Source organism: Protomyctophum bolini, assembly GCF_963924005.1.
Source record: "Protomyctophum bolini genome assembly, chromosome: 7".
Lineage (NCBI taxonomy): Eukaryota > Metazoa > Chordata > Actinopteri > Myctophiformes > Myctophidae > Protomyctophum > Protomyctophum bolini.
Window position 1 is genome coordinate 12315905 of NC_137868.1, and position 15855 is coordinate 12331759.

Below are 15855 nucleotides of genomic sequence, written 5' to 3' on the forward strand. Positions count from 1 at the left end.
CGCAAAGACTCATATAGGCTATCTATAGTAATGTATACATTTCAATAAAAGCAGTTGAAGTTTATTAAATTGGGTTAAAGTTCCATCTAGCAGGCTTGATGTGTGATTACGCAATGGATGATAATAAAATAATTTAACCCAAGTAAAATGTACTAGATAAACATTTATTAAAATAGGGTGCATTTTGCATCCCAAAACGCAGTTTATAGTTAAGGGACGCAATAAAGCAACTACCTCTGCATCCACGGGATACACTACTGTACTCAGCATGTACAGTAAAAATAATACATGTAAAAAGAAAATCGCAATATTTTGCTAGATTTAGTTATAATAATCATTTATTTTTCCGTTTTCTACATAAATATAACCACATTATAACCATATAAAATGAAATGGGAGTTAAATGCTGCAATTTGTAAAAATGGCAAAATATGACTCCTATAACGTCGTTGAAGTGGGACTCATCTAAAAGACCAACCCTGCATCCTGGGACTCATTACATTGAAAACCTATTTACATCACTGTACCAAGGCATGGGATCAACAGGTTTAGTAGATGAAAGGAAGTACAGTAATGTCATGGCCTGAAGCACATTCACAAAGACATGCACACATGCACGCACGCACTCTCTCTCTCTCTCTCTGGGACAACTCCATTCTATTTTGAGAGATCATTCAAAAGACACGTCTTGAACAATATGCATATGCCTCTTTCACTGTTTAATAAACTTGTGAATTCTATTGAGACACACTACCATAAAACCCAATGGTTCGAGACTACGCCACCTGAACAAACACGCCACAAAGAAAGTGAGTTTGAAGGTGTGCATATTACGTGCCTGTGAAGAGAGCGGCGTTACAATCTGACCCTAATTATAACGGCCGTCAGCCGGCAGAGCATGGTCAACCATTTCCAATCATGGAGCCTTGCGAGGACGTGGAATTTGTCAAGCCTTGGATATAGTCTCGGGGGGGGGGGGGGGGGGGAATGTGCATGCAAAATTTCACGGAAATCACACAATGTGTTCATGATTTGCGGCATTTTGTTTGAAATGGAGCACTCCTGCGAACTTTGGAAGCCAATCTTAGCCAATCTGAAAGACCCGTTTCGTTGAATGGCTATAGAGAGACTTCGTACAAATTTGCGTGATGTTTGGACAAAATCTGTAGGTATGTACTGTAAAAAAAAAAAAAAAGTGTTTTGCAAAAAGCGGCCTCCTGGTGGCTTTATTCTGTTAGCGAGTTCAAGTGGGTTTGAAACAAACTCTCTTGCTAAGATACATAGATACTGTACACACAGAGAGAGTATAATCTAGCCTTTGTTTAATTCCAACAGCCTGAATCTTTTTCTCACCCCCCCCCTCCTCACTGGACTCCTGCATGGTGGAGTCCCGGGCTGGGGGGGGGGGGGGGGGGGCGGGTGGGGAAAAGATTGATGCTCGTTGTCATTGATAGGAAGTAGGAACCGCTAGGCTTCACTGCAAGCCCATGTCCTCATCTCTGTGCTCGACGGGACACTGCATAGTTTGGCAAGGCCTATTCAGGAGGGAAGCCCTGTTAATGATGAGAACCAATGCCACAGAGCCCACTTTCCCAACAAGAGCAGAAGGCACTGAGGACTGAGGTCTGGCCTCTAGTGGGGCCGATCTGCGATTGATTTCTCAGGAATAATGGGGACAATGATGCCAATGTGAGCAGAACTTGTTAGTTTGAAATAACAGTTATGTCACAGACACAGACAGATAGACAACGCAAGCTGATGTAATACTGTATGATCTTGAATGAAGATCTTCAATCAAATAATGTATGCCTCCTATAATTCATAATCACCAGTCATGCGGGTCATGTGATATGTAGAGAGAAATCATGTGAGAGTTAGTGTTTAACTGTTTGTCCATGCTGAAACCTGCCAAACACAGTGCTTACATAACATATGTCATAAAATTACAACAACGTCCTATTGAACGCCATAAATTGAAGGTTAATGGGAACCAGTGATAAGTGGCAATGGCTATATCAAGTAAAGCATTGGCTAACAGTGTCAATAAACAGGTATGAGTGGTAAAAACACACACACCTCCATTAGATTGTAGAAAGAACGCTGAATGACTCTCTTTAACCACTCAACCCTTTCAAATACCTGCCTTATGAAACCGTTTTACAGCAATATCAATCAAACGTTGAAATCAGCACCCTCTGTGACAAACCCTGGCATTAACAAGCACAGTCCCTGTTGTGAGTGGTGGGATGCCATGTCAGTCATGTGGGTAATGGGCTGTGAACAGCTTTCCAGTGTTTGGATTGGAGGGCGCTTGGATGGGGTGCCAACCCAAACACAATGGGGCTGGGCTGTGTGCTCTCTCTGTGGGCCGGCTCCCTCCCCTCTGCCACTGCCGTGCTCCATGCTGTCCACACAGCTCAGTCACACACAGTAAACCAAACACACTGTAACCCCGGTCAGGCCCACTTACGGCTCTCGCTAACAGTGTGTTAAAAGCTGCCACGGGTGAGGTAAAGCACCTATTCGAATATTAACTCCCATTTCATAATCATTGTATTACCGGTAAGTGTATTCTATATTCTTCAAGGTATAATGACATTATTTTTACAATAATGTCCATGGTCCTTCAAAAGTGCATTAAAAGGTTTTAACAGACAAATTCACTCCAGTATGACATGCCAGGTGTTTTTCTCTCTGGTTCTAAAGCTTCTTCAGATGCAATGGAAAAAGGCCTTATTTTAGCCAACAGATGGCGCTTTGCCTGTCAATCAAGGTCATCGGGTGGGGAGGGGAGGGGCAGAAGAGGGGGCGGGATTTGTGGACCCTTACGTCAGTGTCCACAGGCAGATCCGAGCACTTGTTTGAGCCTAATTATTCAGAAAACCCCAGACCACAGAAATTCCACTGAATGTTCAGGTTTTCTTTCGTGCAATTGAGGTCAGAAAACCTTTAAAGAAAATCACACCCGTGTGAACCGAGTGGTGCAATTCCGTCTGGGGGTCCCCGGAACTTCCAGAAATGACAAAGTTACCATATGGGGGTCCCCGGGGGCGGGGGGGTCCCGGAACGTACGCACACATACACGTACATATATATCGTACACTGTACACATACAGACACACATAGCTACGCAATGGAGTGGCTGCACCACTAAATAAAAATATAAAATATATACTAAATTATATTTGATTGTTTATTCCAATGACATTTTTTTTGATGATCTGTTATTTTATTCTGTTCCATTCAAAACCATATAGCACAGATAATGCACATTCAGTGCATTTGTATGTTATGGTACACTACACTACACATTGTGTTTATGGAATAGGAGGGACAACCATGTTCATTCACACGCCTCCTCCAATCAGACTGTGTCATCACTCAGCAGTTGTCAGCAGTGGAAATTGCTTTGTCTGTCAACATGGGGAAGTGTGTCTGTCTCTGTGATGCTGCCAGAGCACATGAGGGCAGCAGACTGCTGCTGAGCTCAGCTGCCTGATGGTGTCGCTGAGATACTCCTTATCAGCACTCACTTTGTCAAGCTGTAAGTCAGTGTACACAAGCTGTGGCCTGAACTCACACAGACAGCGCTGCAGAGATACGGACGGCCGCGCACAGGTGCGGATAATACAAGTTTGGGTGCATATAAAATCCCACATACACACAGTACACGAGACAGAGTGTGCAAGAGCACGGTGACCTGCAGGCCACTGTTGATGTTATCTCTGGATCCCCTGAAGTGTTTTGTGGGTCTCTCGTAGTGCAGCGAGGGAGAGCCCCCATATCCCCTCCAACAGACGGCATTGGGGAGGGGGGGGGGGGATTCTCTCCTAACTTGTGCCGGATCAGGAACATGCAGTCAGGGCAAAGATTTATGGAGACGTGGCCTCCCGGGGGGAGGTTAACCCCCGCCCTGCCACACAGACAGGAGGAGCTCCTCTTTTTAAACAATAACATCCACATCGGCGGTGTCTCCTCAAGGGACGCACACAGACTAGAGAGGAGGGGAGCAGAGAGGAGAGGAGAGCAGAGGAGTACTGAGCACATCTGTTTGTCTTAACAACTGTCTGCACGGCTGGAGGAGTGGGAGGGGGTGTGGAGTGGACTATAGCCAAACAGATGCTACAGACTAGAGGACTGGTGCACGGATAAGGATGGGCGAGATCGGATATATGCATGAGTATGAAACACATGCGGTAGGTAAATATGAAAACAGTAGAGCAGCAATCCAGCAACACACATGCGTGCTTGCGCATGCACACCACACACACACACACACACACACACACACACACACACACACACACACACACACACACACAGCAGATATAAATATTATATAATAGGAAAGTAAAACTGAGATGAGTCGAATTTTACCTTCATATCTAATCTGAATGTTAAAGTTCAAGGCACTTGAGGCCATGTCCCACATTTCCTTTCTTAATTTGTTTTGGCCTTTACCCTTTCCTGTTCATAAGATAAGAACAGGCCGTGACTGATTTCACTGTTGTCATGCACTGTGCTAACATTCTGTGTTCTACTACCTGCCGCTGGGGGGCATACGTTAGTCCGACGTTCCCAACAGTCCGACATACGTGACCGGTTAAGACACATGCGTGGCCGGTTAAGACTCAACCCTTAGCTCCTGACATGCGTTGCAGTTTAAGACACATGCGTGGCCGGGTTAAGACTCAACCCTTAGCTCCTGACATGCGTTGCAGTTTAAGACACATGCGTGGCCGGGTTAAGACTCAACCCTTAGCTCCTGACATGCGTTGTCGGTTAAGATACAGTACATGCATGGCTGGTTAAGACACATGCGTGGCCGGTTAAGACTCACCCTTAGCTCCTGAACATGCATTGCCGGTTAAGACACATGCGTGGCCAGTTAAGAAACATGCGTGGCCGGTTAAGACACATGCGTGGCCGGTTAAAGCCCTAACACCAAACAGTTGCAAGGAGTTAACGCTAAAACAGTCTTGACCCTTTGGTGTGGTATGGGCCATTGAATTCCATGCGTTGAATCACTAGGGTCAAAGTGGGTCAACGTGGGTCAACGTGCAACAAGACATATGACCGCAGGGACAACGCTATAACCGTCTTGACCCTTTGGTGTGGTTAGGGCTTAAGACTCACCCGTGGCTTCCGTTAGGGTTTGGGGTAGGGTGTGTCAGATTATTAGTACGTCGGACCAAAGATAAGCACCCCCTGCGGCTGAACACATTACACTTTACTCTGTACATCATTCAGCTTCTGTTATTAGCCACACAGTTTCCATGATTTCCATTGATTCATCATCTTTGAAAACTACAATTGACACTTCGGCAGTGACAATATGGCGTAATCAACCTTACTCCTGACTGCGTATGACTTAACGGTGCCATTTTAACCACGGCCACCATTTCCTATTACAGTACCCTTATTAAGCTTAAAGCATACAAATCACACTGCAAGAGCAGCATTTGATAAGACAGTAAACAAGCCTCAGTATGACCGGTGACTCGGATGCATGTTAGCCACGGCGGTACCGTACGACAGCAGAGAATGTGGTGAGACAGCTTCAGCATAATTCCATTACCTCACATATAATCAATGTACGGGACTACAGACTGACTGATTAATGGCTTTGGGCCTGAACGGCTAGATATAGACGTCCTTTAAAGAGCAGAGCTGCTATTAGTGGGACTTGTGATACGAGGTTAGAATAAACAGAATCACCAGGGCTGTCAACAACATAGCCGCATCAGAAACGTCCACCTCGGACTTACCCAAAACCATCTGGCTGCAGGCTGTTTAGAACTGAATTGTTTGGAACATATATAGACTGTCTATTTGTTGAAAAAGTAGTGTAGTGTACTTATCAGCAATTTGGGCCAGAATCACTCTTTTTCAGGTACAGGTGTAACTACTCATTTCCCAGGGTTATTTAATTACACTATAGGTACTGTAAATGGAGCGTGTGCCTCCATTATTAGCATATCTTTCTAGACCAAAAGCCATGCAGTGGCTATTTATAGAAAAACAAATACATGTTTTGTAAGGTGACCTAGCGTGACGATCAATATACAATATTTTATGGCGTGTGTGTGTGTGTGTGTGTGTGTGTGTGTCTGTCTGTCTGTCTGCCAGTTTGTCTGTCTGTTGATTAGGTGGACTGACCATGTGGACTGAACAACGATTTCCAAGCACTGAAAATTCACAAATATCTATGAAAGAGGTGTGTTCGGAAGATTGTATGCATCGGCTTCTTTGATTTCCAGAACCCAAACCGTCGGTTTCATGGATTGGCGAAGCGACACATCACATTTGGCCCGCTAAAACAGTATACGTGCCTGATTGGCTAACCCAACCCAACGGCTTAACTGATTGGCTGAGCTTTGCATAACATTAGTGCCGCATAGCAGTATAAATGGACGTTCCCGACATCCAACCTATAGTATTGACAGTACTAGTACATATTCTCTCTCTCTGCTTCCCTCTCCCCCCTTCTGTCCCCCCCCCCCTCTATCTGCCACTTGTATATAATGGGTGTCCCCTGTAGCACACCCCTTGTGCGATGCTCAGCCAATCGCAGCGCAGAATGACACACCTTCCAGCCAATCACAGCGTGTAATACGTGCGGACGCATTCCATACTCAAATTTCGTCCATAAATTCTGGACACAATTACGCAAATTATTTGATAGATTAGTTTAAATAAAAGAGCTATAGCTACTGGTTATTCAAATATTTAGAATTTTGTCCATATAAATTAAGGACCAAAATGTGACCCAAATAAGAAATAAAGTATACTCAGTTGACTGTAAATTAAGCTTCCTTTTTTTTATAATTTTTATCCCACGATTTGGCAACCCATTTTATTTCATCCAGTGTCAATTATCTAATGTAATCCTGGGCGCTACACTTCCTCTGCCAACATGGGGGGGGGGCAGCAGACTGACCTCATGCTTCCAGTGAAGAGCAATCCTGATCAACATTTAGTTGTACAGCCGTATAGTTTAAGCTTAGCATTATACTATATGTCACAGAAGTTCAAAACTGAGTAGAAAATTCAGTACTAAAAAGACCATTGTCTTTTAATCTGATTTTACTGCAAAGACAGGAGTGGCTTCTAAGAGGAAAGAAAGATGGCATCAGCAGATATGACTGACCGCTGTTTCAAAGCACTTTCCATTCAATTTGGTGGGAAGAGTCCTTTCAAGCGGAAGACATGAGGAAAGTATGAAAAAAGGGCCATAAAACAGTTTAAATTGAAAATGATATTTTACAGTGCAGCTAATAAGGGTTCATATTTCCCAATGGAGGATGTCACTAGCACATTTTGTGCAGCTTTCTATTGTGATTTTTTATGAAATATTGAGATTTATAGTTCATATGTTTTGATACAATAGGATTATGGATGCATTTTTCCCATGGTCCATTGAAGCAGAAATCGGGTTAGATTGTAAATGTGTTCTTTGCGATGAAAGCGCAATAACTTGGACCTTGTAAAACAAGGACCGAGTCCCAACAGAATGATGAACTTTAATTGTACTCTTTATGTTCAAGGATATTACTGTACATAACCAAAACATGTCCTCAACCCTTCTGTCTTTGACTATTCAAACAAAATGCCTCTGTAATACAATGGCTTGGTCGAGCCTTACTGTACCTTGAAATGAGGCAGAGGTCAAAACCTGGTTGACTGAGATGACCTCACCTGACCAGAGTGAGAACTAAAGACTGTGCCAGCCCTAACCTGTGGTCAGAAAGGGCTGGTTCTCTTGAGTAACAAGGGAAAAGCTTATATCCTCAGCAAGCACTGCGGTCACCCAGCACCAGACAATTATCTATGACCCCACAATGTTCCATAATAACAACCCCAACGGTTCGGAGGAGGAAATGAAAGTAAGTGGAACATTTTTTGAGACATAAAAATACCACACTTCAAAAATACAAGAACTCCAACCGAACAAATCGTTCCTTCAGAATCATCAGACATTGAAAAAATATGTGCAGATTGCACACTAATGATAGGAGATGATTACAATTACTTCAGTATCCAGTAAATATTATTCAAGAGATGCTTGTATTGTAGATGGAATAGGGTTAAATACAGACGTTCTATCTACAGTATACTGTATGTCCAGTAACCTATTGTGATAGACACACTTAGCAGATAGCAAGGTTGTACATCAACCCTGTTAAACATCAACAAATGCTCCTTAACAGATTGCCTGTCAGGAAGTTTGTTTACGTGTTTTATCTTTATGGCCAGAGAAAGGACAGCTTTTGAGCAATGAACTCTCAAACAAGGCTGGCAGAGTCTAGGGTATGTTGGGCCATTTTCTGTCACACAATACGTTTGGCCAGGAACCTTTAAAAGCACAGCTTCTGTTTACCCAACATCAAATATCAACACAGTGGCGGCACACGTTGAACCATTTCATATGCCCACGTGTCCACGACACAAATAATCACCAATCCACCACACAAACAATGTGGCATATGGCACACTGATCAACAAACCAACCAATGGGTTCAAACTTCAAAGGCATACTAGAAGAAGCAGAACTTAAGGTCTAGGTCTTTAAAGATTTAAAACTAGTACTATGACAGCAGTGCAGATATATAGTCCCCAGCACCGTTTGGTGAAGATCCAGGAACCTGGTGCTTTTGAGATATCACTATTTACAGCATGTTGCTCTGAAAGCCCCATGTTGGACTACAGCACTCTGGAGACCATAGCCTCTCACATCTGCAATGTTCAGAACCAGCTGGACGTAACTCACAAATAATTGCTTCCTCCTCAACATCCAGAAAAACATGATGTGTACTATCTTCACAGTGTGTACTATCTTCACAGTTCCTCCCTGTGGGGACGGCAACTAAGTCAATGTTTCACAATCATTTATCATCGGCTCTTTGTAGTTTTTATTTGATATATTTTTGTTAACCACTTGGGTCAACGGTCCTATATATACTTTGTCGTACGAAGAATGATGAAAATAGCTGATCTACAAGCTCACAACGCATTGTACGCATGTAGATCTGAGATTTTTAATTCTATATGCTGACCCGTGACACTATATATTTTTAATTTAGAATAAACAATAACATTTTAATCTTGCAATTATCAAGATATAATCTTGAATATCATCATTATTCCATCTCCATGATGATGATAAATATATACAAACAATAATAATAAAAAAATAAACATTCCCCTCTTTCTTAATCTTGCAGCTAACATACACAATATAGAAGAAAAGAGAATGGCTGATCCATGGACTTTAACCCATTTTGGGCGGGAACCCCTTTTGGTGTTAGCATTATGTTATGCTTTAGCTATTGAAAAATAGCAGATCTACAAGCTTGTAGGTCTGCTATTTTTGAAAAATCGAAGAGCGACTGACATAGGGCCGATACATACTCCCATTTCGGCGCTGTAGTGCCGAAATGATTTCGGCTCGTCAGAAATTTTCAGTAGCACCGAAGAGCCGACTTTAGGACGGTACCCGCCCCCCCGAACCTCAAATGACGTCAAATTGTAGGCTCTACAGCGCCGAAACGACTTTTATTCGGCTCTAAAATAGGAGTATGAATCGGCCCATAGAAACATAGCTTTTTCAGAAAACTGTCAGGATGTAGAAGACATTTATAGAATCTGATCTCAGGTCAGAATGGAAAACTGTCAGGATGTAGAAGACATTATAAGAATCTGATCTCAGGTCAGGGTTAGGGCAGACTTTTGGTTCGTACCGTGAGCAAAGCGGTGCACCCAGTAGTAGCAGAAGTCCACGCCCAGGAAGGTGAACCACCAGGTCCAGGCAGAGTCCCACGGCAGCTCAAACAGATGATAATGGTTCCATACATAGATGTAACTGGTCAGCTCCAGACCTCGCACCAGCAACCTGAGGAAGTTACAATATGGAGTTACAATATGGTTCCATACATAGATGTAACTGGTCAGCTCAAGACCTCGCACCAGCAACCTGAGGAAGTTACAATATGGAGTTACAATATGGTTCCATACATAGATGTAACTGGTCAGCTCTAGACCTCGCACCAGCAACCTGAGGAAGTCACAATATGGAAAATGTTACGTTTCACAATGTTTAATGTAACTGGTCAGCTCAAGACCTCGCACCAGCAACCTGAGGAAGTTACAATATGGAGAATGTTATGGTTCCATACGTAGATGTACATGGTCAGCTCTAGACCTCGCACCAGCAACCTGAGGAAGTTACAAGATGGAAAATGTTATGTTTCACAATGTTTAACCCGATGAGTTATGTTGCATTGTCATTTATGTACTGCCCATGCTGCCTGTTTATTATTGTCTGCACCCAGGCCGAAGGCTTTTTTATGTTTTGCTTTGCCGGTTTGTCCATCCGTCCGTGTCCGTGTGTGTGTGTATGTGCGCGTGCCTGTGTGTGTGTGTGTGTGTGTCAGTCCGTCTGCGAGCAGCTAATCTCTGGCACCGCTGGACCAATCGCAGCTAAACTGTTATGTAAATAATACAAGTGAGCATTCATTGCGTTCATCCTTTGATGCTGAACAGAAGACATCTTCATACACTCACATTTATTATTAATTATATGGAATGGTTCTTTGCGTCATGACGTAGGACGCACCCGGTTCTGGGGTTCTGCGTCATGATGTAGGACGCACCCGGTTCTGGGGTTCCCCGGATAAAAGCAGAGTCCATGCATCCTTCTGCAGATTCCTCAAGCAAGAAGGGTAACTGAGCAAAAATGCTCACTTGTATTATTTACAATATCCATGACCTCCAGTCATGTGAAATGATACTGCGTTTCGCATTTTTGCTCTATGGGAGACCTCATAAACTCCCTTCGTTATCACGAGAAATCCCATTTCTTGTATAATCCTAGGGCCACCCACGTCACTGACCCCATGCGGACACCGTGCGCGTGCAGGGGGGCAATTTCCACCGCAGGAACTTCCTGTGTGGCGGCACATGAAAATAAGCATCCTTCAGGTCGATACTGATGTACCAGTCGCCCCGGCAGAGAGAATGTAGCAGGGATGCGGTAGGTCCAGGATACCCCCCCAGATCGGCTCTGGACAACCAGATCTCCATATGCTGTTATATGGGCATATTGGTCGGATCAGCGATTCTGGACAATCGACTACGCGACCGACTTAGCACCGGGCACGGCACTCCTTCAGGTCATTGGCGAAGGGAACGCAGAGTTTGAAGTCAGTCCGACGGACGGTTCTCAAGATACTTGAAGAACAACAGACAGTACCAATGAGTACTGTAACAGTCTACTATACAAACGGAATGTAATTTCTTCATCTGGACCAGTAGCATTCATCTTTCCCTGGCTGCACCATGTGACAAGCCAAGCCAAACCCTACTCTAAAAGGATAATAGATAATTTGTTTTAATTCAAAGATAAGAGGATCTATGAGTTAAACTTGCAATAAAATACATTAATCAAAGGATCTTTTATCAGAATCCTAATGGTCACAGTCGTTTTATGTCCATCTCATGAATAAACTCTGCTACTGTATGCGCTTTTAATTTCATAGCCACTCATAAGTTCAAGAGCTGCATGTCTATATAGCCATACATTCTATGTAAAATGTATGCGCTTTTCTGAATTCTTGAAATACTTCAGCTCTGCTTTTCCAGGAAATGAGGTTTTCGAGTGAGTGAATACGTACTCTAGTGTACGACTATAGCTGTGCACAATGTCAGAAATCAACCCCACCGGATTGGCAGAACAAGTATTGACTTTGAATGGTCCAACTAAAATGTATGGCATTTACATTTTAAAATAGACTAAAAACTCACACATTATTATGATGATCATGGGCAGTATGATGATTAAGTCACCCACTTCCGTAAAAATTCAATAGACTTCCCACACACATGACGTCACAGGCACAAGGCCACACACAAAGTCAGGCGTAGGAGAGGCTAGCGCTCCTCAAAAATAGTTTAACAGCAACAATAGTAACTAAGCACCTGTAACACCCATAATTTGTACCCAAGTCTTGTATAATAGCCAATCTGGGTACCCATTGGGAAAACAAAGGAAAAACAGCACCCTCTTTTCCTTCACAGTTTGTCTCGAGAGACTAATAATAGCCTAATAATAACCATCATCATCACCAGCAGCATCAGCAGCAGCATCGTAAAACGGAAAGAATATTCATAGTGCCCACAGTTCATCATTTTTTTACGAGGTACAGAATGTTATGTCGTCCCCTGACAGAGAAATGTAATAAGCACCTGTAACACCTAGAATCTGTACCTAAAGCTCTAACCACACCAAAGGGTCAAGACGGTTTTAGTGTTGTCCCTGCGTGTGATATGTCCTGTTGCACGTTGACACGCATTGACACGCGTCGTCCCTAGTGATTCAATGCATGGAATTCAATGGCCCAAACCACACCAAAGGGTCGAGACGGTTTTAGCGTTAACTCCTTGCAACTGTTTGGACCAAAGGAGTTGCATGGTGACTCTTTGGTGTGGTTAGGGCTTAAGTCCCCCCGCTAGTCATCAACTTTTTGACTTAAGCCCTAACCACACCAAAGGGTCACCCCATGGGTCCTTGGGTCCAAACGGTTGCAAGGAGTTAACGCTAAAACCGTCTCTGGTGTGGTTTGGGCCATTGAATTCCATGTGTTGAATCACTAGGGTCAATGTAGGTCAACGTGACCCTTTGGTGTGGTTAGGGCTTAAGGAATGCGAGAAAAAATAAAGAATCTCCATGACTTCAAGGCTTCATGGGGCGTGTAATTGATAGAAGATAAGTAATTTTTTGGGTGAACTACTCCTTTAAGGCAGGGCTACTTGTTAACCATTAGGTGTCCTAGCCGACACCAGGGTCTTTCAATGAAAGAGTAGGGAGACCACTCTTCATACTCTGCCACGCAGATTGCAGCATTTTTTTTTACAACCCTTCATCTAGCCATAGAACCACTTGGTGTCCTGTTTTGTAACACATAATGTACGATATGAATCAATTTAATAAAATAAAGAAATCGATTTTCTAAATATATATATATGTTTTTTTGTTTTTTTTAGGGAGGGGGGGGGGGGGGGGGGGGCTAGTGAATTATGGTGTGTGATATGAAATGTGAGCTGTTATCATATTCCATCATATTAAAGTGCTTCTGGAAAGAAATTTGTCACTTTCAGTAGTAGAGCACTGTAGAGGGGAGCTGTATGTGTCTGTGACTGTGCCCAGGTGATGTTGATGCTCATTAATACATCAAGGAAGGCAATAATGTTTCTGAACTGTCAAATAGATCTACATCTATCCTAAGATGCCATTAAATAAAGCTTTTTTTTACATGTTAACTCGAGCTACTTTTTTTTTCAACCAAGGTTCATGTTTTAGGTTGTTATTAGAGAAAGTAAAAGATGAGTGTTCATTTTGTTTCATTTGCTGCTTTCTTTTGTTTTAGGGATTTTAGCTGTTTTTGATAGGGGGGCGGGGGCATTCGAGCATGGGGCTAAATATGTATTATTTTACTAAATGTTCTAGCGATTTCTTTTTATTATTATTTAATGTAGTCTACTAGACCCCAAGAAATTACATCTGGCCACAAAAGATCACGAGATCTACTGAATGTGTCAAACTGACATATTGAGCCTATGACAGTTTGTGACACTGTACAGTGTGGCTTCTCCCCAGTAGGCTACCTTCACATTCAGTAGATCCTGTGATCTTTTGTGGCCAGATGTAATTTCTTGGGGTCTAGTAGGACTATAGTAAATAATATTATGTTTCTGCACTGTCAAAAGTAATGCTACTTCTTTTGCAATGTAGTTAAATAAAGAATGTGATAAAATATTACAGTATTTTTTCTGGAAAATATTTTTTGTACACAATACACAATTTTTGTGACATCATAACCCTAACCCCTCCCCTAACCACTCCTCCATTATCATACAACGCACAGCTGTGCGTTGTATGATAATGTATGATAACGCACTCCCTCAGCGAGCTCCACAGAAGGCAACTCATGGGAGTCGTATCTTCTGGCACCCTACGACTCTTTTTGTGTATTGGTGTTGTTACTAGTGATGCACCGAATATTCGGCCGCAGAAAATATATCACCGAATAGTGTATGCAATTAATGTATTCAAAAGAGCTGAATAAATGTTTTATGGACCCATAATAGTGATTATTATTTAAATTAAGTTTTGCCATAACCATTTATTTTTCCATAAATCAGGTAGCTTTAAGGTATGGCCATGACAGCAATGGCAAGAAAAAAGTTATATAATATTAATCATATTCTGATATTCGGTATTCGGTTTTCTGCCAACTGTTTCCTATATTCGGTATTCGGTGCATCCCTAGTTGTTACCGATATGTAATGCATTTATTGTATGTCTTATTGATGAATTGAGTACCACACTGTAAACAAGACACCCGGGGCTTTTTGTGTTGGCCCGACGTACCAATAGTACTGTACGTGGCCGGTAAAGACTCAACAGTGGCTTCCACATGCGGTTAGGGTAGGGTTAGTAATGTTGGATTATTGGGACGTCTGACTAACGCTACGCACCCTTTTAGCACAGCTTTTTTGGCTGTACTGACGTACTGTTAAATATGTTAATAAAGTATTCAATCAATCAATCAATTGTCCTCAAGGATGAAATTATGTCCCACAGTAGGTGCTTACATAACACATAAGAATACAAAATTATAATAACGTGAAAGACTCACGCTGGAAGTCTGGAGATCATCCCGGCAGATATGGAGGTGAGACCATCGCTGATGGTGACCACTGGCACCCCTTTTTTTAGCCAGCCCACCGCCATCTCTAGCAGAACCAAGGCAATAAAGAAAGGAGTGGCCTGGAAACAGACAACCATGAATCAGCAATGTTAAAGCCTGATTTAATACTTTTTATACAAGCTCACAATGTGTCGAGATAGATCGGCTATTATCAGCAAGCGATACGTGCACGGTGGAGTATAAATTAAGCATACCGTAAAACTAATTTGTAATGCATCGGCTAGCCCCAATAAAGGACAAAATAAAGTAAAAACTAACATTTCACACTTTTTTTTACATTGTTTTTGTCATAAAACATGGGCAATTCACAGAATATAATTTAGGCTTTACACGCAGAGAAAACAGGACACTTTCAAGTTTCACTGTTAGCTTTAACAGTTGTGTTCAGCTTGAATGTTTGATTTGGACTATGAACAGAGGATCTGCACATCTTTCATGTCTTGTGATGCTTTATATTTATTTAATGGCAGTGTGTTGAAACAACTCGTGAAAGTCACATGTTAGTGGTCCCCAAGGATTCATGCAGCCTCGGCAGAGTAAGTATTACTTCTCACCCAGCAACTTAAGTACCACCCCATGGGTATGTCAAACATGGACCAACAGGGTCACAAAAGGTCATGAATGACATCATCAGCAATTCAGCATATCCTCTAGCTAAAGGACACATGCATGGGCATCAATTGTGTATGGCAAAGTATGGCCACTCAGCATAACTCGGCTTCACTGAGTCAGGATTTAATCTTGTACAGTGATTATTAAAATGACTAAAATATATTACCCTCCACGTAAAAGTCATCAAGCCATATCTAAAAATATCTCACCTGGGAAGTATTCAAGACCAATGACGTATTCAACACCAAGTTTGGTGTCCTAGACTTACTGTAATTACATAATCATTCCACCATGCACTTCTCCCCAGATATTTAGTCAGCATTTAAGTGCATTGTTGGTGGCAACTTTATGTTGTGGGCGGCATACTTAAAGCAGCACTATATAACTTTTAAAAAAAGATCTGCACAAATCTGGGGCAGAAGAGGGAAGTTACATAGTGAAGCTACTCAAGAGTTAAATGAACACACCGGATAGG

General features: G+C 42.4%; 1 protein-coding gene across 1 annotated transcript in view; it reads right to left on the reverse strand.

The window, feature by feature from the left end:
- The window catches only part of agmo (alkylglycerol monooxygenase), a 48421-nt gene that overhangs the window by 30414 nt on the left and 2152 nt on the right, over positions 1-15855 (reverse strand). Inside the window, exons 2-3 of the mRNA XM_080767967.1 lie at positions 14697-14827; positions 9741-9892 (exon numbers count right to left, since the gene is read on the reverse strand). Coding sequence (XP_080624093.1) covers positions 9741-9892; positions 14697-14827 — 283 coding nt within the window. The remainder of the gene's footprint in view (positions 1-9740; positions 9893-14696; positions 14828-15855) is intronic.